This window comes from Scyliorhinus canicula, chromosome 20 (assembly GCF_902713615.1).
Source record: "Scyliorhinus canicula chromosome 20, sScyCan1.1, whole genome shotgun sequence".
Classification (NCBI taxonomy): Eukaryota; Metazoa; Chordata; class Chondrichthyes; order Carcharhiniformes; family Scyliorhinidae; genus Scyliorhinus; species Scyliorhinus canicula.
In genome coordinates, this window is record NC_052165.1 from 33,482,549 (window position 1) to 33,504,492 (window position 21,944).

General features: G+C 49.2%; 1 protein-coding gene across 2 annotated transcripts in view; it reads right to left on the reverse strand.

Moving 5' to 3' along the window:
* Positions 1 to 2,075: 2,075 nt before the first annotated feature.
* The window catches only part of LOC119955259 (SCAN domain-containing protein 3-like), an 83,280-nt gene continuing 63,411 nt past the window's right edge, over positions 2,076 to 21,944 (reverse strand). Inside the window, exons 1-2 of one of the 2 annotated variants that reach the window (XM_038781310.1) lie at positions 3,339 to 3,425; positions 2,076 to 3,208 (exon numbers count right to left, since the gene is read on the reverse strand). In XM_038781310.1, coding sequence (XP_038637238.1) covers positions 2,245 to 3,201 — 957 coding nt within the window. In that variant the 5' untranslated portion in view covers positions 3,202 to 3,208; positions 3,339 to 3,425 and the 3' untranslated portion in view covers positions 2,076 to 2,244. Of the gene's footprint in view, positions 3,209 to 3,338; positions 3,426 to 21,944 lie in introns of those variants that run through there. The other variant, XM_038781311.1, reaches the window with a different exon arrangement.

Sequence of the window (21,944 nt, forward strand, 5' to 3'; positions counted from 1 at the left end):
AGAGTTGAATCCAAGTAGGAGAATTGTTAACAGTTTAATAAATGTGTTAAAGCTATCTCCAAGTCCGAACCTTCCTTTGTCAGAGTGCATATCAAGGAAGCAGCTTATGCTACGTCAAGAGCTTAACAAAACAGATAGTGCCCTTCACAGTATTTTCAAAGGGCAATTTCTCTGAAAAGGCCTGATCATCTGGTGCTCAGTTTGGCTTCTGGCAGTGGACCACTTGTCTCCTGACATTCTGAGGTGAGGTGAGAGTGTCTGCTCTTGATATCAAGGCAGCATTGACTGAATATGACATCAAGGAGGCCCAACAAAATTGAAGTTAATGGGAATCAGAGGGGAAACACTCCAATGGCTTGAGTACGTTCTAATGCTAGGGAAAGTTGGTCCTAGCTATGCTTGCCTTCTTGTGGAGCTGGTGCCACACACTTTGTTCTCATCTGATCCAGGCCTTCTCGCTTATCTCTTTATCTGGTATACTGATGAATGTATCAGCGCCACTTCGCGATTGCGCTCTAGTGGAGTATTTCATCAACTTTGTTTCCAGTTCCACCCTTCTTACACTTCCACGTGGCCCATCTCTCATTCTTTCCTTCCCTTCCCTGACTTCTCTGCCTCTATTTCTGGGGATAGCCTGTTCCCTTCTCACCATCCAAGAACCCAAATACTCCTTCCAAGCGAAACAATGATTTACTTCTACTTCTTACAATTTAGTGAACTATATTAAATGTAGTCTGGGTGACTGTTTTGTGAAACATCTCCATGAGTCCGTGACCCTGAACTTCCTGCTGCTTATCATTTCAATTCTCCACCTTGCTTCCTCGCTGACCTTTCTGCCCTTGGCCTGCTGCAGTGTTCCAATGAAGTTCAATGTAAGCTCATGCAACAGCACCTGTTACAATTCCAGTTGATGTTACTGTTGGGCGGGAAGATCCCGGAATGGAACCCCGGCTCAAAAGATTTAGGTTTTACTTGCTTTTTGAGAATGGATGGATGAACAGAGTCAATCCCCGTACCAGCCTCTCCGAACAGGCACCGGAATGTGGCGACTAGGAGCTTTTCACAGTAACTTCATTTGAAGCCTACTTGTGACAATAAGTCATTTTCATTTCATTTCAATTCTGCCAATTAGCTTTTAACAACCTGAAAATTATCAAACATGAAAAGTTTGACAATAATACCATTTCCTTCTCACCCACCTATCTTCACAGATGTACACAGATTTAAAAGGAAACACAGGTTCCAAAATATATCTTAGAACCATAGAATTCCTACAGTGGAGAAGGAGGCCATTCAGCCCATCGAGTCTGCACTAACCCTCTGAACGAGCACCCTACACTCCCCTGCCCTATCACCATAACGCCATCTAACCTGTACATCTTTTGACAATAATGCTTTTGTAAACACACAGTTCCTGTAAACCAACAGGCTCACTGTGCTCAGATAACACCCTACTCTGAAACCAAGTGGTAGATGTCATCCAACTGCACTTCTGTGGATTTTTCCTCAACCCCCTAGATCAGTGGTTCTCAACCTTTTTTAACCCATGGACCCCTTTTCCTCTTAATTTTTTTTTGTGGACCCCCATAGCCATTCCACAGAAAAACAAGCTTCTTATATTTTTCACTAACAAAAAAGTAAAGGAATTGTATCAAATATTAAAGAAATAGTAACTGATTATGCTTTATTTTGAAGGAAAACTAATTTATTGCAAATAAACATATTTAACAATTAAATTCTATAGAGCATTATGTACACTAGTAAATAATTCATAATAAACCATTTTAAGATAGGCCTAAGTGAGTAATTAAGAAAAAATGCAGATTTATTCAATGAGATCCCTGTGGTTGATGCTGCTCAGCGAGTTTTTTTATATTCAGCTCCATGGCGGTCAATGATAGTCGAAGATCACCCTTTTTCACAATGTCGAGTCTATTACGAGCTTTTGATAATAAGTGAAGAACACAACTAAATCCTGATTCAACAAGGTAAGATGATGGAAAAGCTATAACGTAGAGCTGTGCTTTATCCCAGAGTAGTGGGTACTTTTTAGCAGTGTCATTTGTTTTCCATATATTATGCTTCCCATCTTTGAATTTTGCGTGCAATATTTCATCACTTTGTAATTCAATGAGGGTCTCCTGTAAAGAAATGTCTACATCGGCAGCATTAACTTCAAAAGGAATTGCCACCCAAGTTGGTATATCCATCATGAGTAGGTCACTAAACCGAGCTTGCATATTTTCATGCAAATTTCCGAAAGAAGCAATCTCGAAGAGAATTTGATTTAATATGGTTAACCACTTTTATCACAACACTAAGGGCATCATGCAGACGTCCGCCCAATTGCTTTGCAACTAAGTGTTGACGGTGTATCACACAGTGTATGCAAAATACTTCGGGGACAGCCTTTTTCAAGAGTGTAATAAAACCTTTGCATTTGCCAGTCATGGATGGTGCACCATCAGTAGCACATGCAATTATATTTTTGAGTGGAATATTGCTTTCCTTGAAATAAGTAACAACTTCATTAAAAATTGTTTCACCTTTTGTGTCTGTCCTAAGACTTCTGGCAAAGAGCATTTCCTCTCTGGGTCCTTGATAATCTATAAATCTCACATATGATAATAGAATGACTTCATTATCTCTTAAGGTAGATTCATCAAGTTGAAGGGCAAACTGTTTTACTTGCAAATTAGCTATTAATTGTTTTTCTACATCCTCTGCCATTTCATCAATGCGTCGCGACACAGATGAGTTGCTTAAAGGGATGGAATTAGTAATTTCACTTGCATTTTGTTTCATAACTGATGAAATTATAACAGACAAAGCTGGCAAAATTATTGTTTCACCAATATTATGGGGTTTCCCAGCCTTTGCTATTATCTTGCTAATTTTATAAGATGCCAGTAAACCATCATTCATTTTACTTACTTTGTTATTAAACACTTGAGTCACTGTTTTTCTTGTTTGAAAATCATCACGGAGTTTTCTAAAGTATTCTACTGGTTGGTTTTTCTTTCCTTTGCGCTTGGTCTCCAGATGGATTTTAAGCTTACAGGGTTTCATGCTATCATTTGAAAGTATATCCATACATATGAGGCACATTGGTTTTGTTGCATTATGTGGTGATGGAATAAATCCGTAAGATAAATAGTCAACAGAATACTGTCGGCACTTCTTCTTTGTTGGAGCAGCCATGGGTTATCTGTAAAAAAAATGTAATAGAAGCTGTTATAACATATATTACAGTTTATAATTAAGAATTATATGTAAAATGTTAACAAAACTAAAAGATAAATTTGCACCAAATGCAACATATATTTATGAACCAATACTTTTAATATCTCTTATCTTGTTGCGACGGAGTTTTGCACAGAACTGAAGTGACCTGCTTGGGTCATGTCGATATTTATAGCTCCTGAGAGTTGATAGTTTCAACCGAAATCGTATCTGCTACTAAAGAAGTTAATGCCGTTAATCCTTCCTTTATTAGCGTGGTAAACTAATCCAAGGGAGATTAGTGGGACAATTAGGGCCACAGCAAATGCACCTTTTTGGTTCTGAGCTCCTTCAACCCTCAAGGTAAATTAGATAGATTATAATCTCTCTTTGACCTTTGTCAGTGCGAGAGAGAGAGAGTCTAATTTGTTCTGAAGTAGAATTGCTCTATGGACCACTAAAATATCACCGTGGACCCCCAATTCGGTATTTTATTTGTGTGGACCCCCAGTAATGTTACATGGACCCCCAGGGTCCATGTGGACCCCGGTTGAGAACCATTGCCCTAGATGATTGTTTCATGACTGTATCCAAACTCCACGCTCAAAAATACACGCTTTAAAATCTTCTTTCAAACAATGCTTTCCCTCAGCTGTTTTCATTAAGATGTGGAGATGCCGGCGTTGGACTGGGATGAGCACAGTAAGAAGTCTTACAACACCAGGTTAAAGTCCAACAGGTTTGTTTCAAACACGAGCTTTCGGAGCGCAGCTCCTTCCTCTCCATTCATACCTCTCCATTCACCTGAGGAAGGAGCTGCGCTCCGAAAGCTCGTTTTTGAAACAAACCTGTTGGACTTTAACCTGGTGTTGTAAGACTTCTTACTGTTTTCATTAAGGATTCATGTCCAGGTTTTCCAACTCACTTTTCAGTATTTCTTTGTCTTTGATTAGCCAGAAGTTTCAAATTTTCACAATCTCTCAGGGATCCAGCCACCAATTGCTTCACAATTGCTTCAACTTTTTACGTCACAATCTGTAGTAAGATATCACCAACCTTAGGAGTGCTTCAGATGTTACTGGCTTTTCACAAGCTAACTCCACCTGGACTGCACTTTTCAGCTCTGATTTTAATTCCAAAGAACAATATCCTGTTCCGATGGCATTTTCTTTTTGCTCCTTAATTCTTCCTTGAAATCTCTCTTCACTCTCTGGTCTCCAGAACCATCCACCCCCTTTTCCCAGTTCTCCATGGTATGGCTTTTCATATAGCAGGACTGAGAGAGTTGCCCTCCCCTCCACATTCCTAGCTCTGATTGTCATGGGTTCAGGTCAAAACTAAACTCAAAAAAACCTTCCAACCTAAAAAGTGGCTCCTGGTGGTTAAGCCCACTCTCCCTCCAAGCTCATGTTTACTTATCAAGTCTTAAATTCTCCAAGCACAATACGATGTCGCGGGCACTGATCTCTCTGATCCTAAAGCGGGATAAGGACCCCTTGCAGTGTGGATCATACAGGCCTATCTCGCTCCTCAATGTTGACGCTAAGTTGCTGGCGAAGATCCTGGCCACCAGGATAGAGGACTATGTGCCAGGGGTGATACATGAGGGTCAGACAGGATTTGTCAAGGGACGGCAGCTCAACACGAATGTGCGGAGACTGCTAAATGTTATTATGATGCCGGCAGTGGAAGGGGAGGCGGAGATAGTGGTGGCGCTGGATGCGGAGAAAGCGTTTGATAGAGTTGAGTGGGGGTACCTGTGGGAGGTGCTGGAGCGGTTCGGATTCGGGGAGGGATTCATCAAATGGGTGAGGCTGCTCTACGCGGCTCCGATGGCGAGTGTAGTTACAAATGGAAGGAGATCGGAGTACTTTAGGCTCTACCATGGGACCAGGCAGGGGTGCCCCCTGTCCCCCTTGCTCTTTGCACTGGCGATTGAACCTTTGGCTATGGCGTTGAGGGAGTCAGGGAGATGGAGGGGTCTGGTGCGGGGTGGGGAGGAACATCGTGTATCGCTGTATGCGGACGACCTGCTGTTGTATGTGGCGGATCCAGAAGGGGGAATGCCGGGGGTGATGGAGCTGTTAGCAGAATTTGGGGGCTTCTCGGGCTATAAGTTAAATTTAGGCAAGAGTGAGGTATTTGTAGTACACCCGGGTGATCAGGAGGAGGGAATTGGGAGACTCCCATTTAAGAGGGCAGTGAAGAGTTTCAGATACCTGGGGGTGCAGGTGGCCAGGAGTTGGGGGACTGTCCATAAGCTTAATTTTACCAGGCTGGTGGAGCAGATGGAGGAGGAATTTAAAAGGTGGGACATGGTGCCGCTATCGTTGGCGGGTAGAGTGCAGTCCGTCAAAATGACGGTTCTCCCGAGGTTCTTGTTCCTTTTTCAATGTTTGCCCATCTTTATCCCTAGGGCCTTTTTTAGAAGGGTTACGAGCAGCATCATGAGCTTTGTTTGGGCGCATGGGACCCCGAGGGTGAAGAGGGTCTTCTTGGAGCGGGGTAGAGATGGGGGGGCTGGCGTTACCCAATCTCTCGGGGTATTATTGGGCGGCCAATGTGTCGATGGTGCGCAAGTGGGTAATGGAGGGGGAGGGGGCAGCATGGAAACGGATGGAAAGGGCGTCCTGTGGAGATACAAGCCTGGGGGCCCTGGTAACGGCGCCATGGACGCTCCCTCCTACGAGGTATACCACGAGTCCGGTGGTGGCGGCTACCCTCAAGATTTGGGGGCAGTGGAGGCGACATAGGGGAGAAGTGGGGGGCTCGATGGAGGCTCCGTTAAGGGGGAACCATAGGTTCGTCCCCGGGAACATTGATGGGGGATTTCAGGGTTGGTACAGAGCGGGCATCAGACAGCTGAGGGACCTGTTTATTGATGGGAGGTTTGCGAGCCTGGGGGAGTTGGAGGAGAAATTTGGGCTCCCCCCGGGAAACATGTTCAGGTATCTGCAGGTAAAGGCATTTGCTAGGCAGCAGGTGGAGGGATTCCCTTCGCTTCCCGCGAGGGGGGTGAGCGACAGGGTGCTTTCGGGGGTCTGGGTCGGAGAGGGGAAGATATCTGATATCTACAAGGTTATGCAGGAGGCGGAGGAGGCGTCAGTAGAGGAGCTGAAAGCTAAGTGGGAGGGGGAACTGGGGGAACAGATCGAAGACGGGACATGGGCTGATGCCCTGGAGAGGGTTAATTCTTCCTCCTCGTGTGCGCGGCTTAGCCTCATCCAACTCAAGGTGCTGCACCGGGCCCACATGACTGGGACAAGGATGAGTAGGTTCTTTGGGGGTGAAGACAGGTGTGTCAGGTGCTCGGGGAGTCCAGCGAACCATGCCCATATGTTCTGGGCATGCCCGGCGCTGGAGGAGTTCTGGAAGGGGGTGGCGAGGACAGTGTCGAGGGTGGTAGGATCCAGGGTCAAGCCAGGCTGGGGGCTCGCGATTTTTGGGGTTGGGGTGGAGCCGGGAGTGCGGGAGGCGAAAGAGGCCGGTGTGCTGGCCTTTGCGTCCCTAGTGGCCCGGCGAAGGATCTTGCTACAATGGAAGGATGCGAGGCCCCCAAGCGTGGAGACCTGGATCAATGACATGGCGGGTTTCATTAAGCTGGAGAAGGTCAAATTCGCCCTGAGAGGGTCAGTACAAGGGTTCTTTAGGCGGTGGCAACCTTTTCTCGACTTTCTGGCTCAACGATAGGGTACGGGGACAGTAGCAGCAGCAACCCGGGGGGGGGGGGGGGGGGGGGGGGGGGGAGGGAAAAGGTGGGGGGGGGGGGGAGCGGACGATGACTATGTTTGTTTATTTAATTTAAATTTATTTTGAAGTTCTTTTGTTGTTCATTGGGGTTGGGGGGGTGGGGGGATGTGATACATGCGTCGATACGGTCTGGGGGTGGTACGGTTATTATGGGTTATTTTGTTGCATTTCATTGTTTGTCGTTATGTTTTATATTTTCTGTAAAAGATTCCAATAAAAATTATATTTAAAAAAAGAAATAGCAATTAATATGGCATTCACACCTCATCAAGGCACATTGTTTGTTTCTTTACTTGCCCCATTACCACTCCCAATGGCTTTTGGACAATGAACCTTTTCATCTTTTCCTCTCTCCTGTTTCCACCCAATGCAGACCTTCCCTTTTGTTGCACTCCACCAACCAGCTCCCACTTGCTACCCCTCCCTTCACTTGCTCAAAACCTATTTCATTTCTAACTTTTCCTCCATTCTAACGAAAGGTTACAGGTCAAAGTGACCTCAGTTTGTCTCTCCACAGAGGCTGTCTGGCCTGTTGAGTCCTTTCAGTTTTCTGGTTTTATTTTGTATCAGTCACTGGCCCTCCATCCAAAACAGCATCCAGGCTAAAATAAAAATAAAATTTGGAATTGTAATTTGAACAGTTCTAAACTGTTTAGCTGCACATTACTCAAGACTCCAATATTTATGTACTAAAGTTGTCTATGATACCCTCTCATCTTCTCTTGTTCCCAAATACTGAGCTTCCATCTCATAGTTTTCCTCATAACCAGCTACCACAAATGCCCAAAACACAAGGATTGGATTGGATTGGATTTGTTTATTGTCAGGTGTACCGAGGTACAGTGAAAAGTCAAGGGATTTTCTCCTGACAACTGAGTCACTGCTGTCAAGAAAATATGTTGGTAACCCCAAGAAATTGTAATCGTTTTCTGTTGGTAATATTCTGGTCATTTTTTTAATATTACGGTGCATTCATGGTAATTAAAGCAAGTTTGATAAATTAATGAGCCAAGCAAGACTTCTAACAGATGTTTACCTCAGATAACAGAATAAGGATAGGTATAGAACAGGAATAGATTTGAATGGGTGTTGAGGTTCAAAGGATAAGATATGCAAAGGGGTGAAAGAAAGGTGTCATAGGTAAAGTGAGTTTATTTTTCTTTTAAATTCTAAAACTCTAAAGTGAAGAGATTAAGTTTATCAATTCTGGGAAAGAGCAGTTCTAAAGAAAATGGGTGAGAGGTTTGCATGTTTTCCCGTCTCTGGGTGGGTTTCCTTTAGGTGCTCCAGTTTCCTCCCAGAGTCCAAAGTTAGGTGGATTGGCTATGCTATGGGTGGCACGGTAGCACAGTGGTTAGCACTGTTTCTTCACAGCGCCAGGGACCATGGTTCGACTCCCAGCTTGGGTCACTGTTTGTGCGGAGTCTGTACGTTCTTCTCGTGTCTGCGTCGGTTTCCTCCGGGTGCTCCGGTTTCCTCTCATTAGTCCCGAAAGACAAGCTTGTTAGGTGAATTGGACATTCTGAATTCTCCCTCTGCGTACCCGAACAGGCGCCATAGTGTGACGGCCAGGGAATTTTCACAGTAGCTTCATTTCAGTGTTGTTGTGAGACTACTTGTGACACTAATAAAGATTATTCTTTGGTGGGATTACAGGGTAACAGGGATTGGCCGGAGGAATGAGCCCAGGTAGAGTACTCTTTCGGAGGATTAGTGCAGATTTAATGGTTCAAATGGTCTCCTTCTGAACTGTAACAATTCTGTGGATTCTATGGAAAGAATATATTTAAGAAGATACTAAAACCTTTGAATGTCACTATTTTATCTCAGCCAACAACAGGAATAATTAGTTAACTCCCAGCATGCATTGTGAATACAGTCAGATCTGATAAGTCAACTGCTGGGAAACCTCAGAGGGCACCTCAAGAAAGAATTAAAGGCATCACGCGGTAAAAGTTACTGGGCTTTTCTTCACCTGAAAACCTGTAAGGTGTTGCTGAACAACTTGGAGAAGGTTAGCTCTGAAGATTTAGCCCTATCAACCCCAGCCAGTTTGGTCAGTGTCTGGCCCAGCATCCCGCAGTCGCTCCAACCATGCCTTACCTCCTCTCTCTCTCCTTCAGTAGCCAACCCGCTAGTTTCACGAGTTTTAAAAATACAAGTAAACCGTGCCTTCGGAGGAGGAGAATATCGGGTCGGGCCCACTAATGATGCGCAAACAGTGTGTTTACTGTATGTGCGTTCTGGTATGCATTGTCGCCGCTGTCGAGGTGACGGAGAATCGCGATTTGATGTCAAATAGTTGCCCGCCGCGATTTTGGCATCGGAACCTATTCTTCGCTCAATCGCGTCTCACGATTTCAGCGTCAGCAAATGGAGAATCCCACCCCAGAGCGTTATTTCAATTTTCTTTTTCTTTTCAACCATATATACACTTTTACACCTTCAAGTTGACTAAGATGAGGGCCCTCTATGTTTAGTCAACAGGAGTCAGATGAGTTAATTTTCTACTCTGAACAGAAATGTTCTTACCCTTAGGTGCACCACCGGCCCGTCTCACCCCTTCCGGCGGGGAGACGGAGCAGGAGTGCAGGTGTTAGGACCGAAAGATGGTGAAAGAAAAAGAAAAAAAAAGAAGAAAAAAAAAGAAATGTTATTTCCCCATAATGATGCATGCTCCCTGTTGGAAACTGAGCACCTCATAAATTCGTACATCAACAAACATCGCTGGAACATAAGTCGGTGTTGAATATTGTGGTATTTACATAACACTGGAGAGTTTATTTAGCCTTGGAAGAACTCCTTCAGGACATGTTTCCTAGCACTGTTTAATTGTTGCATTCTCGTTTGGACAGTAAAGGACGTGTTTAATGTAAATCTTTCCTCTCGCTGGACAGCAGTCATTTATGGCTTTAGGAGACCGATACGTTTCCTGTCGCAGTTTTGGTGTTTGTGGCTATTTTTGAACAAGATGGATATGGAGCAAAGAGTTTCCTTAACATGTTAGACCTTTAAAGCAAAATGTAAATCCATGAGTTTAAACTCATCACTGAGGCAAGTGGTGGTTAAGGGCTTGTGAGTTAAGATGTACAATTTAATTTCCAAAATGATTGTATATGATTAAAAACAGCAGCATCTTTGACCAATGCAATATGGCTGTCAGCGCATGCACACTGGTCCACATGTCATGCTGCTATGCCCAAAACATGGCTTTTTTGATAGAAAATGTAAGCAGATCAAAATATTTCATAACGGTTGGTGAATGGCAGAAAAATAATTCAATTATTGCATTTCCATTAACAATGTTCTGACAGCAAGGGCACCAAACAATAGCTGCTTTCTCAACATGACCCCTTCTAATATTTTAAAGATATCAAATAATTGTCAAAGAGCCATCATTAACAATTCACAAAAGAGACAATAAAAATATTGCTGATGCTGCAGCTCAGAAACAGAAAACCCTGGGGGGGGGGGGGGGGGTGTTCAATGCAAGATGCTCCCTGTTTTTCTGTTTGTTAGTTTGCTGCCTTTAAATTGTCCACTTCAGCATCAAAATGGTGCAACAGTAAAACTGCACATGCAGAATGTTGGCAGAAAGCACAACCATTAAAAAATTGTTTCCTGGTCTCAGTAATTGAGAAACATCTCATACCTTTATGCTGGTAATTCCCTGGTCCTAGATGTTCAATAGGGGTTGATATGATGGGACTAAACCTTCATGTTGTTAAAGAAAATGATGGCGACACAAGTAATCAGGTCCATCAAGACTATAAAGTCAATCAAGTTTTAAGACAGAATCTGCAAGGCCAAGTTTTGGCTGGGTACAGAAGAAGGAAGGAATCCATGAGGGTACAGGTTGAGTCTCCATTAGCCGAAATCCTCAAGACCAATTGGGTTTTCAATTTGAGATAATTTGGGTTTTTGGATACCACGTGTGGAACATAGAACATACAGTGCAGAAGGAGACCCATCGAGTCTGCACCGACCCACTTAAGCCCTCACTTCCACCCGGTCCCCGGAACCCAATGATCCCTCCTAACCTTTTTGTTCACTAAGGGCACTTTGTTCATGGCCAATCCACCTAACCTGCACGTCTTTGGACTGTGGGAGGAAACCGGAGCACCCGGAGGAAACCCACGCAGATACGGGGAGAACGTGCAGACTCCGCACAGACAGTGACCCAGCGAGGAATTGAACCTGGGACCCTGGCGCTGTGAAGCCACAGTGCTATCCACTTGTGCTGCCATGCTGCCCAGGATTAGGATTAGTGCTGCTTACATTACATAGCCTAAATCTAGATTAGCTATAGTCTAAAATAAATTAATTGGTTAGATATGTAAGCAGTATCAATCAACACAGGGTACCTGTAATAAGTTCCTACCTGTGGCACCATCTTTGATTCTTTTTTGTAGAGAGGATTTATGGGTTCTGTCAGAGAGGCATTGTTGGCTGGTTCTTCCAACTCCATCTGCCTCCGCAACATTGTTCTTTGTTTCATAACTTTGTCCTTTATTTTATGATTGACATTATTTCTTAATCACTTATAAATGTTGTTTGAGTGCATCTATCAATCTGTGACAGAACTTAATAACTTCTATGGTCACTTTCTCTACCGGATTGGCTACGTTAGCCTCATCATCACTGTATTTATCTACTCCGCAATCATGATCTCCAACCACGCTACACATTACATGGATATAAGGCTGGAGATGGGCTGTGCCCAATGCCCCCCATGGAGGTTGGACATGGCCCTCCTGGCGATACAGCTTGCTGCAAGAAAATATCACAGGCCATAGACGAGTACATTATTAAGAACGGGAACGGGGAGGTCTCATCATCCAAGCTCTGAGAGGTGCTGAAGGCTGTGATCAGGAGGCAAATTATTGCTTATGAAGCATGAATAAATAAGGAAGAGAGGGCATCTATGTGACAGCTAGTCGACTCCATACTGGAGGTAGACAAGCAATACTCCAAGGCCCCACCGTAGAGCTCCTGATGGAGAGGACGAAGGTATAGATGGAATTTGACCTGCTAGCCACTAGGAAAGCAGTGCACCAACTCTGCCAGGCACAGGGGGTCCTTTACCAGTACGGAGACAAAGCCAGTGGCCTGCTGGCTCACCACTGAGAAAGCAGCCACCAACGAGGGAAAGAGCCCAAATCAGAGACAGGAGAGCCAAACTAGTAGGAGAGCCAGAAAAGGTCAACGAGGCATTCGAGGCCTTCTACTAGGGGCTACACACCTCTGAGCACCCCCGGAGGGGACTTGGGGATTAAACAGTTCCTCGATAGACTGGACAAGCCAGTTGTGGGGGAAGATCATAAACGGGGGCTGAAAACACCATTATAGCTGGGAGAATTCACGGAGAGCATCAACTCCATGCAGGGGGTTAAGGCGCAGGAACCAGATGGATTCCCAGCGGCTTCTACAAAGAAGTCACAGCAGCACTGACCCCACACGTGCAGGAGATGTTCACAGACTCGCTGGCGAGTGGCACCCTGATGCCTATGTTTGCACAAGCCTCAATTTCACTGATATCCAAAAGGGGCAGCACGTTGGCGCAGTGGTTAGCATTGCTACCTCACGGCGTCGAGATCCCAGGTTCGATCCCGGCTCTGGATCACTCTCCATGTGGAGTTTTCACATTCTCCCCGTGTCTGCGTGGGTTTCGACCCCACAACCCAAAGATGTGCAGGGTAGGTGGATTGGCCACACTAAATTGCCCCTTAATTGGAAAAAATGAATTGGCTACTCTAAATTTACCAAAAAAAAAGGAAAAAGACCAAATAGAATGTGGGACCAACCGCTGCTAAACGTAGACATGCAAATATTGGCCAAAACCCTAGCCAAGCGACTGGAGAACTGCGTACCAGAGGTGGTGGCAGAAGATGAGACGGGATTTGTCAAAGATAGACAGCTACCATCGAACATCAGGCCCCTGCGAATGTGATAATGACCCCACCCAGGGAGAGAACACCAGTGGTGATCATCTCCCTGCATGCGGAAACGGTCTTCAACAGAGTCGAATGGAAGTACCTCATAGAGGTACTGGAGTGGTTTGGGACTGGAGCGAGGTTCACCACCTGAGTGAAACTCCTGTACGGCACACCCATGGCGAGAGTATGGATGAACACCATCAGTTCTAAGCACTTCCAGCTTCACTGAGGCAGAAAGCAGGGATGCCCATTGCCCCCGCTGCTGTTCGCCCTAGCGATCGAACCACTAACGATCGCGTTCAGAGTGACAAGAACTGGAAGGGGATCCGAAGAGGAAGCAGAGAGCACAGAGTCCCGCTCTATGCAGATGACCTGCTCCTCGATGTTGCAGACCCATAAAGTAGCATGGAGGGAATCATGGCGCTCTTGAAAGTGTCTATTTTTCCCTTCAGTTTGGTATTGTGAGCAATGATTAATGTTGAAAATATTTCACCCTTTTGAGTGATGAGGTTGACACTTTGCAGTGAAATACTTTCAGGGGTTCAAAGTTTTGATTTACCTCCAGCTCATTCACTTTGTTTACTTGCTGAGCCTTGAAGTTGTAGCCAGCTGCAACATGTCTTATGGTAGTGGCATGTTGATGTGGTTTTGATCTGCAACACTTGACAATGTGTTTCCATTTGCCACAGTTATACAACGCTTATTGAATGCAAACATTTGCTTCTTTTTTAAGACTGCTGCTCACTGCAGTTCAGGGTGTGTTCTATACTGGGAAGACTTCTGTCTCTCTTTTTCATTCTCTAGTGCTCTTCTCAGACGGTTCGTTTAACATATAAAAATTAATGCCGTTAGGTTTGTTCGTGAAGCAACTGCTTGCGCACAACATCGTTGTGTATTCCACTTCCGGTGGCGGCAATGATCAGCTGAGCCGCACGTTCGGCGGCTCCCGCGGTGAACGAACTTTGGGGCTCTTTTCAGGGCCCCCAACGGAGCTGCAGCGGCGATTCCCAACGGGGGAAGAAGACAGGAGGCGACCCCAACGGTCCCATGGTCCGGACCAGGAGCGGGGCAGAAAAAAAAACAAGGAAAGTGCCTCTGAAAAAACGGGGGCAGGAAGAAAAAATGGCGGCCGGCGAAGGCCTCGAGAAGCTGAGGAAGTGGGTCCAGGAGCAGCAGACGATTCTGCTGCGCTGCTTCCAGGAGCTGAAGTTGGAGCTGCTGGAGTCCCTGAAGGTAACCAACAGGGAACTGATGGAGACCCAGACAGCCCAGGGGGCTGCGATCCGGGAGCTGCAGCAGCAGGCCTCCGAAAGGGAGGACGAGGTCGTGGCCATGGCGGGGAAGGTGGAGATGCACGAGGCGCTCCATAAAAGATGGCAGGAGCGGTTCGAGGAGCTGGACAACCGGTCGAGGAGGAAGAATTTCCGGATCCTGGGCCTCACGGAGGGGCTTGAGGGGTCGGACCTCGTGGCCTACGTGGTGATTATGTTAAACTCGCTGATGGGGGCTGGGTCCTTCCAGGGGCCCCTGGAGTTAGAGGGGGCCCACAAAATTCTGGCTGGAGGCCCAAGCCGAACGAGCCGCCATGGGCGGTGCTGGTGAGGTTGCATTGATTCGTGGATCGTGAGTATGTGCTCCGGTGGGCCAAGAAGGAGCGGAGCAGCAAGTGGGAGAACACGGAGGTGCGGATCTTCCAGGACTGGAGTGCGGAGGTGGCGAGGCAGGGGGCCGGGTTTAACCGGACGAAGGCGGTGCTCCACAGACGGAGTGTGAAGTTCGGCATGTTGCAGCCGGCGCGCCTGTGGGTCACCTATAAGGATCGGCACCACTATTTTGAGTCCCCGGAGGAGGCGTGGGCCTTTGTGCAAGCCGAGAAATTGGACTCAAACTGAGGGTCTAGGATGGGGGATGTTGTATAATATTGTATTTGCATTTGCTTGGTTTAGTGTAAGAATGTCGTACTGTTTTTTCTATAGGGGTTATTAAGCAGGGGTCGGGTGCACGGGTTCGGGCAGAGGGGTAAACTGAGAGTTCGGGGAGCTGGTGGGGGGGGACTGACAATGGGAGTGGCCCTGGAGGAGGCGGGGCTCGGCAGGGCAAAAGTGCGGGCTTTCTGCGGGTTTCCCGCGCTGTGAGATGGTGGGGGCGGGGCCGGGGCTGAGAAGCGCGGGTTGTTGCTGGCTGTTTTCTTTTCCCGCGCAAGAGCGGGGGGAGGGTGGACCCGTTGACAGGCACAATGGAGGAGGGGCAGTCCCACGTTGGGGGGAGCCGAAGGTAGGGCGGGAGTCACCGGGGTCAGCAGAAGTTAGCTGGCTCACGGGAGTGCTGTGGAGGGAAGGGCGCGGCTAGGAGGGGTCCTAGCCTGTGGGGGGGAGGGGGGGGAGGGGGGGGGGAGAGGGGAGGGGGGGTACCGGGTTGCTGCTGATACGGTCAGGAAGGAGCTGGAGGACGTAGGGGGTGCTGGAGGGGGGGGGGTTGCCGCCATGGGAAACTGGCAGAGCGGGGGACCCTGGCCGGGGGTGGGCAAGGGATGGGGTATGGCTAATCGGCAGGGAAGGGGGGCAGGGAGCCCTCGGATCCAGCTGGTAACCTGGAATGTGAGGGGGCTGAATGGGCCGGTCAAACGGGCCTGGGTATTTGCGCACCTGAAGGGACTAAAGGCGGATGTGGCCATGCTCCAGGAGACACAGTTGAGAGTGGTGGACCAGGTTCGGCTGAGGAAGGGATGGGTGGGCCAAGTATTCCACTCAGGGCTGGATGAGAAGAGTAAGGGGGTGGCGATCCTGGTGGAGAAGAAGGTGTCGTTTGAGGCGTTAAATGTGGTGGCTGACAGTGGCGGGAGATATGTGATGGTGAGTGGCAAGCTGCAGGGGGAGCGGGTGGTGTTGGTGAATGTATAATCCCCAAATTGGGACGATGCGGAGTTTATGCGTCGTATGTTGGGCCGCATTCCGGACCTGGAGGTGGGGGGCCTGATCATGGGGGGGTGACTTCAACACAGTACTGGATCCCCCATTGGATCGATCCAAGTCCTGGACGGGTAGGAGGCCGGCGGCGGCCAAGGTGCTGAGGGGATTCATGGACCAGATGGGGGGGGTGGATCCCTGGAGGTTTGCGAGGCCAAGGGCCAGGGAATACTCGTTTTTCTCCCACGTACATAAGGCCTACTCGAGGATCGATTTTTTTTGTCCTGAGCAGGGGGTTGGTTTCGAGGGTGGAGGATGTGGAATACTCCGCCATTGCCATTTCAGATCATGCCCCGCACTGGGTGGACCTCGGGCTGGGGGAAGAGAGGGACCAACGCCTGCTCTGGCGCTTGGAGGTGGGGCTGTTGGCAGATGAGGAGGTGGCCGGGAGGGTTGGAGGGTGCATCGAGAGGTACCTTGAGGCTAATGATAACGGGGAGGTTCAAGTGGGGACGGTCTGGGAGACATTGAAAGCGGTGATGAGGGGGGCATTGATCTCCATCCGAACCCATAGGGAGAGGGGGGGAGCAGAGAGAGAGGGAGAGACTGATAGGGGAGATGGTGCAGGTGGATAGGAGATATGCGGAGGCCCCAGAGGAGGGATTGCTGGGGGAGAGGCATAGCCTTCAGGCCAGATTTGACCTATTGGCTACCAGAAAGGCGGAAGCTCAGTGGAGGAAAGCACAGGGGGCGGTGTATGAATACGGGGAGAAGGCGAGCAGGATGCTGGCGCACCAGCTCCGGAAGCGAGATGCGGCCAGGGAGATTGGGGGAGTGATGGATGGAGCTGGGAAGGTGGTGCGGAGGGGGGGTAGATGTTAATGGGGTCTTCAGGGACTTCTATGGGGAACTGTACCGGTCTGAACCCCCGGTGGATGGGGGTGGAATGGGGCGCTTCTTGGACAAGCTGCGATTCCCGAGGGTGGAGGAGGAGCAGGTGGAGGGACTAGGGGCGCCGATCGAGCTGGAGGAGGTGGTCAAGGGGATAGGGAGCATGCAGTCGGGGAAGGCGCCGGGGCCGGATGGGTTTCCGGCGGAATTCTATAAAAGGTATGTGGACCTGTTGGGCCCCCTGTTGGTCTGGACCTTTAATGAGGCAAGGGAGGGGGGGGCTTTGCCCCCAACTATGTCACGGGCGCTGATTTCCTTGATCCTGAAGCGGGACAAGGACCCTCTGCAGTGCGGATCATATAGGCCGATTTCGCTGCTGAACGCCGACGCTAAACTGCTGGCAAAGATCCTGGCCACTAGAATAGAGGATTGCGTGCCCGGGGTCATTCACGAGGACCAGACGGGGTTTGTGAAGGGAAGGCAGCTGAACACAAACATACGAAGGCTCCCTAATGTTATTATGATGCCGGCTGTGGAAGGGGAGGCGGAGATAGTGGTGGCATTAGATGCGGAGAAGGCCTTCGATAGGGTTGAGTGGGAGTATTTGTGGGAAGTGTTGGAGAGGTTTGGGTTTGGGTGGGGTTTATCCGGTGGGTGAGGCTGCTCTACGAGGCCCCGATGGCGAGTCACAAATAGGAGGAGGTCGGAGTACTTTCGGCTGTACCGGGGGACAAGACACGGGTGCCCCCTGTCCCCTTGCTCTTCGCGCTGGCAATTGAGCCCCTGGCCATGGCACTGAGGGAGTCAGGGAACTGGAGGGGCCTGGTGCGGGGTGGGGAGGAGCATCGAGTGTCGTTGTACGCGGACGACCTGTTGCTGTATGTGGTGGACCCGTTGGGGGGAATGCCAGAGGTGATGAGGATTCTTAGTGAATTTGGGGGTTTCTCGGGGTACAAGTTGAATCTGGGCAAGAGTGAGGTGTTTGTGGTGCATCCGGGGGATCAAGAGGAGGGGATTGGTAGGCTCCCATTGAAGCAGGCAGGGAAGAGCTTCAGGTACCTAGGGGTCCAGGTGGCAGAGAGTTGGGGGGCCCTGCACAAGCTCAACCTCACAAGGTTGATGGAGCAGATGGAGGAGGAGTTTAAGAGGTGGGATATGTTACCGCTGTCACTGGCGGGGAGGGTGCAGTCCGTTAAGATGACGGTGCTCCCGAGGTTTTTGTTCCTGTTCCAGTGCCTTCCCATCCTTATCCCGAAGGCCTTTTTTAGGAGGATCAACAGGAGTATCACAGGATTTGTGTGGGCGCATGGGACTCCGAGGGTTAGAAGAGTGTTCCTGGAATGAGGCAGGGATGGGGGGGGGCTGGCGTTGCCCAACCTCTGTGGGTACTACTGGGCTGCCAACGCAGCGATGGTGCGTAAGTGGGTAATGGACGAGGAGGGGGCAGCATGGAAGAGGATGGAGGCGGCGTCTTGTGTGGGCACGAGCTTGGAGGCGCTAGTAACGACGCCGCTGCCGCTCCCTCCAACGAGGTATACCTTGAGCCCGGTGGTGGCGGCTACCCTCAAAATTTGGGGGCAATGGAGACGGCACAGGGGAGAAATGGGGGGCTCGATGGAGGCCCTGATACGGGGGAACCATCGGTTTGTTCCAGGGAGCATTGATGGTGGATTTCTGGGCTGGCACAGGGAAGGGGTTAGGAGGTTGAGGGACCTGTTTGTGGAGGGGAGGTTCGCGAGCTTGGGGGAGTTAGAGGGGAAGTTTGGCCTCCCCCGGGGAACATGTTTCGGTACATGCAGGTTAGGGCGTTTGCCAGACGGCAGACGGAGGGGTTCCCCTTGTTGCCCCCACGTGGGGTACGGGACAGGGTGCTCTCGGGGGTGTGGGTTGGAGGAGGGAGGATTTCGGACATATACCGGGTAATGCAGGAGGCAGACGAGGCCTCGGTGGAGGAACTGAAGGGTAAATGGGAAGAGGAGCTGGGTGAGGAGATTGAGGAGGGGACGTGGGCAGATGCCCTGGAGAGAGTGAATTCCTCCTCTTCCTGTGCGAGGCTTAGCCTCATACAGTTCAAGGTGCTGCATAGGGCCCACATGACTGGGTCGAGGATGAGTAGGTTTTTCGGGGGCAAGGACAGGTGTGCTAGGTGCTCGGGGAGCCCAGCGAACCACGCCCATATGTTTTGGGCGTGCCCAGCGTTGGGGGAGTTTTGGAAGGGGGTAGCAAGGACGGTGTCGAGGGTGGTGGGATCCAGGGTCGAGCCAGGCTGGGGACTTGCAATTTTTGGGGTGGCAGCGGAGCCAGGAGTGCAGGAGGCGATAGAGGCCGGTGTTCTGGCCTTTGCGTCCCTAGTAGCCCGGCGGAGGATCTTGCTCCAATGGAAGGATGCGAGGCCCCCCAGCGTGGAGGCCTGGATCAATGATAGCGGGGTTCATTAAATTGGAGAGGGTGAAATTTGCCCTAAGGGGATCAGGTTTTTCAGGCGGTGGCAGCCTTTCCTGGACTTCCTGGCGGAACGGTAGGGAAATAGGCCGACAGCAGCAACCCGGGGGGGGGGGGCAGGGGCAGAGGGAGGGGGGGTCTGGAATGGGGGAGGAAGAACTGTGTACATGGGTCTGTGGGATGTGGCGGGTGCTATCTCTTTCCCTTTTGTTGTTTGGGTGCTTTTTTGTTTTTCTTTTCCTTTTTCCTTTTGTTTGAAGTTGTTCTTGAAGTTGGGGGGGTATTGTCCTTGGGGTGTTACTGCGGATGTTTGTTAATAGAGTTAAGATGTTTATATTTTGTAAAAATTTCAATAAAAGATTTTTTTTTAAAAAAACATCCATTTTTTATTCCACACACTCAACAGTTTCTTAAGAGTTCATCAGTGAGAGTACCGAATAAACACTTTTTGGCCATTATTTTCAGAGTTGAAGCATATGATTTTCTTCTTGATTTTTAAAAAAATGTCATCTTTATTGTCACAAGTATGCTTACATTAAACCCCTTGTCGCCGCATTCCGGCGCCTGTTCAGGTACACAGGGGGAGAATTCAGAATGTCTAAATTACCTAACAAGCACGTCTTTCAGAAATTTTGGGAGGAAACCGGAGCACCCGGAGGAAACCCACGCAGGCATGGGGTGAATGTGCAGACTCCGCACAGACAGTGACCCAAGCTGGGAATCGAACCTGGGACCCTGAGGCTGTGAAGCTACAGTGATAACCATTGTGCTACCGTGCTGCCCTAATTGTATTGATTGATCAGGTTTCTGACCAGCGGTGTTTAAAGTGTGTTAAAAGTGTGGCAATATCCCTTTAAGGGGCTGTCCCTTTAATTTGTCCCTCAGTTTATTTGATTTAGTTTACTTGGTTATTAGTGTTCATCAAAATCAGTGAACTCCAAAGGTCATATTCACATTACATATCAGAGAGGTGACACAGATGTGGCCCCCAATGCAAGGCGTCACAGTGAACTTATGAATCTGGCACCACGTTGAAGGGATGGCGGGGGCAGTTTCTTGTTCTCCCATGAGGTTATAATGCATTGAAAGAACTCAACTGCCCTCGCTCCCCACCTGCAGGGGTAGAGCCCTGTAGCGACTGTTTGTCGAGAGTTGGCGGGGAACATATCCCCTCCGACTCCGACAGTCCCACTGCCATTTCATGCTTTTAAAAAAATAAATTTAGTGTACCCAATTCATTCTTTCCAATTAAGGGGCAATTTAGCGTGGCCAATCCACCTAGCCTGCACATCTTTGGGTTGTGGGGGTGAAACCCACGCTAACACGGGGAGAATGTGCAAACTTCACACGGACAGTGACCCAGAGCCGGGATCAAACCTGGGACCTCGGCACCGTGAGGCAGCAATACTGACCACTGTGCCACCGTGCTGCCCTGCCATTTCATGCTTAAATGAGCTTTGATTAGCAGAACGTGGGACATCTGGCCGTATTTGGATGGAAGTCACTCCTTGGAAAGGTGTAGGCCAATGACAACTATTGCGCTTCAGGTAATTAACAGTTAGGGCACAGAGTCTCACTCTATGCAGATGATTTGCTCCTCTACATCTCGGACCCACAAAGCAGCATGGACGGAATAATCGTGCTCCTGAAAGAGTTTGGAGCCTTCTCAGGCTACAAACCCAACATGAGCAAAAGTGAGATCTTCCCAGTACACCCGCAAGGGAGGGGCAGCACTAAATGGGCTTCCGTTCAAACAAGCCCGACACAAATTCCGCTACCTAGGGATCCAAATAGCCAATGACTGGAAAGGGATCCACAAATGGAACCTCACCAGCCTGACGGAGGTAGTAAAAAAGGACCTGCAAAGATGGAACACACTCCCGCTCTCCCTCGCGGGGAGAGTCCAGACGATCAAAATAAACGTACTGCCCAGGTTCTTCTTCCTGTTTAGATCCATTGCGATCTACATCCCCAAGGCCTTTTTCAAAGGGCTGGACAAACTTATCATGGCGTTCGTATGGGGGGGGTAAAAATGCTAGGATCCCAAAGAAGGTCATACAAAAAACAAAATCCAGGGGGGGGGCTAGCCCTCCCGAAACTACAATTCTACCACTGGGCAGCAACAGCCGAGCGAGTAAGGGGATGGATCCAGGAGCCAGAAGCTGAGTGGGTGCGTGCGGAGGAGGCCTCCTGCATGGGGACCTCCCTCCGGGCCCTCGCCACGGCAGCACTCCCATCCCCACCCAAAAAACACTCCAGCAGCCCAGTGGTGACAGCCACCCTCCAATCCTGGAACCAACTGCGGCAGCAATTTGGCCTGACCAAAATGTCGGACAAGGCTCCCATCTGCAACAACCATAGGTTCGCACCAGCACTAACTGACGCCACCTTCAAAAGGTGGAGGCAGGACGGGGGGACACTGACAGTCAGGGACCTATACACAGACGACAGGATCGCAACACTGGACGAACTGACAGAGAAATTTCGGCAAGCCGGGGGAACGAGCTACGGTACCTGCAGCTCAAAAACTTCCTACGAAAGGAGACAAGGATGTACCCACAACCGCCACGACAGACACTACTGGAGGACCTGCTGGACACAAGTATCCTAGAGAAAGGGAACTGTAGTGACATGTATGACCGACTGGTTGAAAGGGACGACACCGTACTGGATGCAACAAGAATGAAATGGGAGGAGGACCTGGGGATTGAGATAGGGTGGGGACTCTGGAGCGAAGCACTGCATAGGGTCAACTCCACCTCCACGTGCGCAAGGCTCAGCCTGACGCAACTAAAAG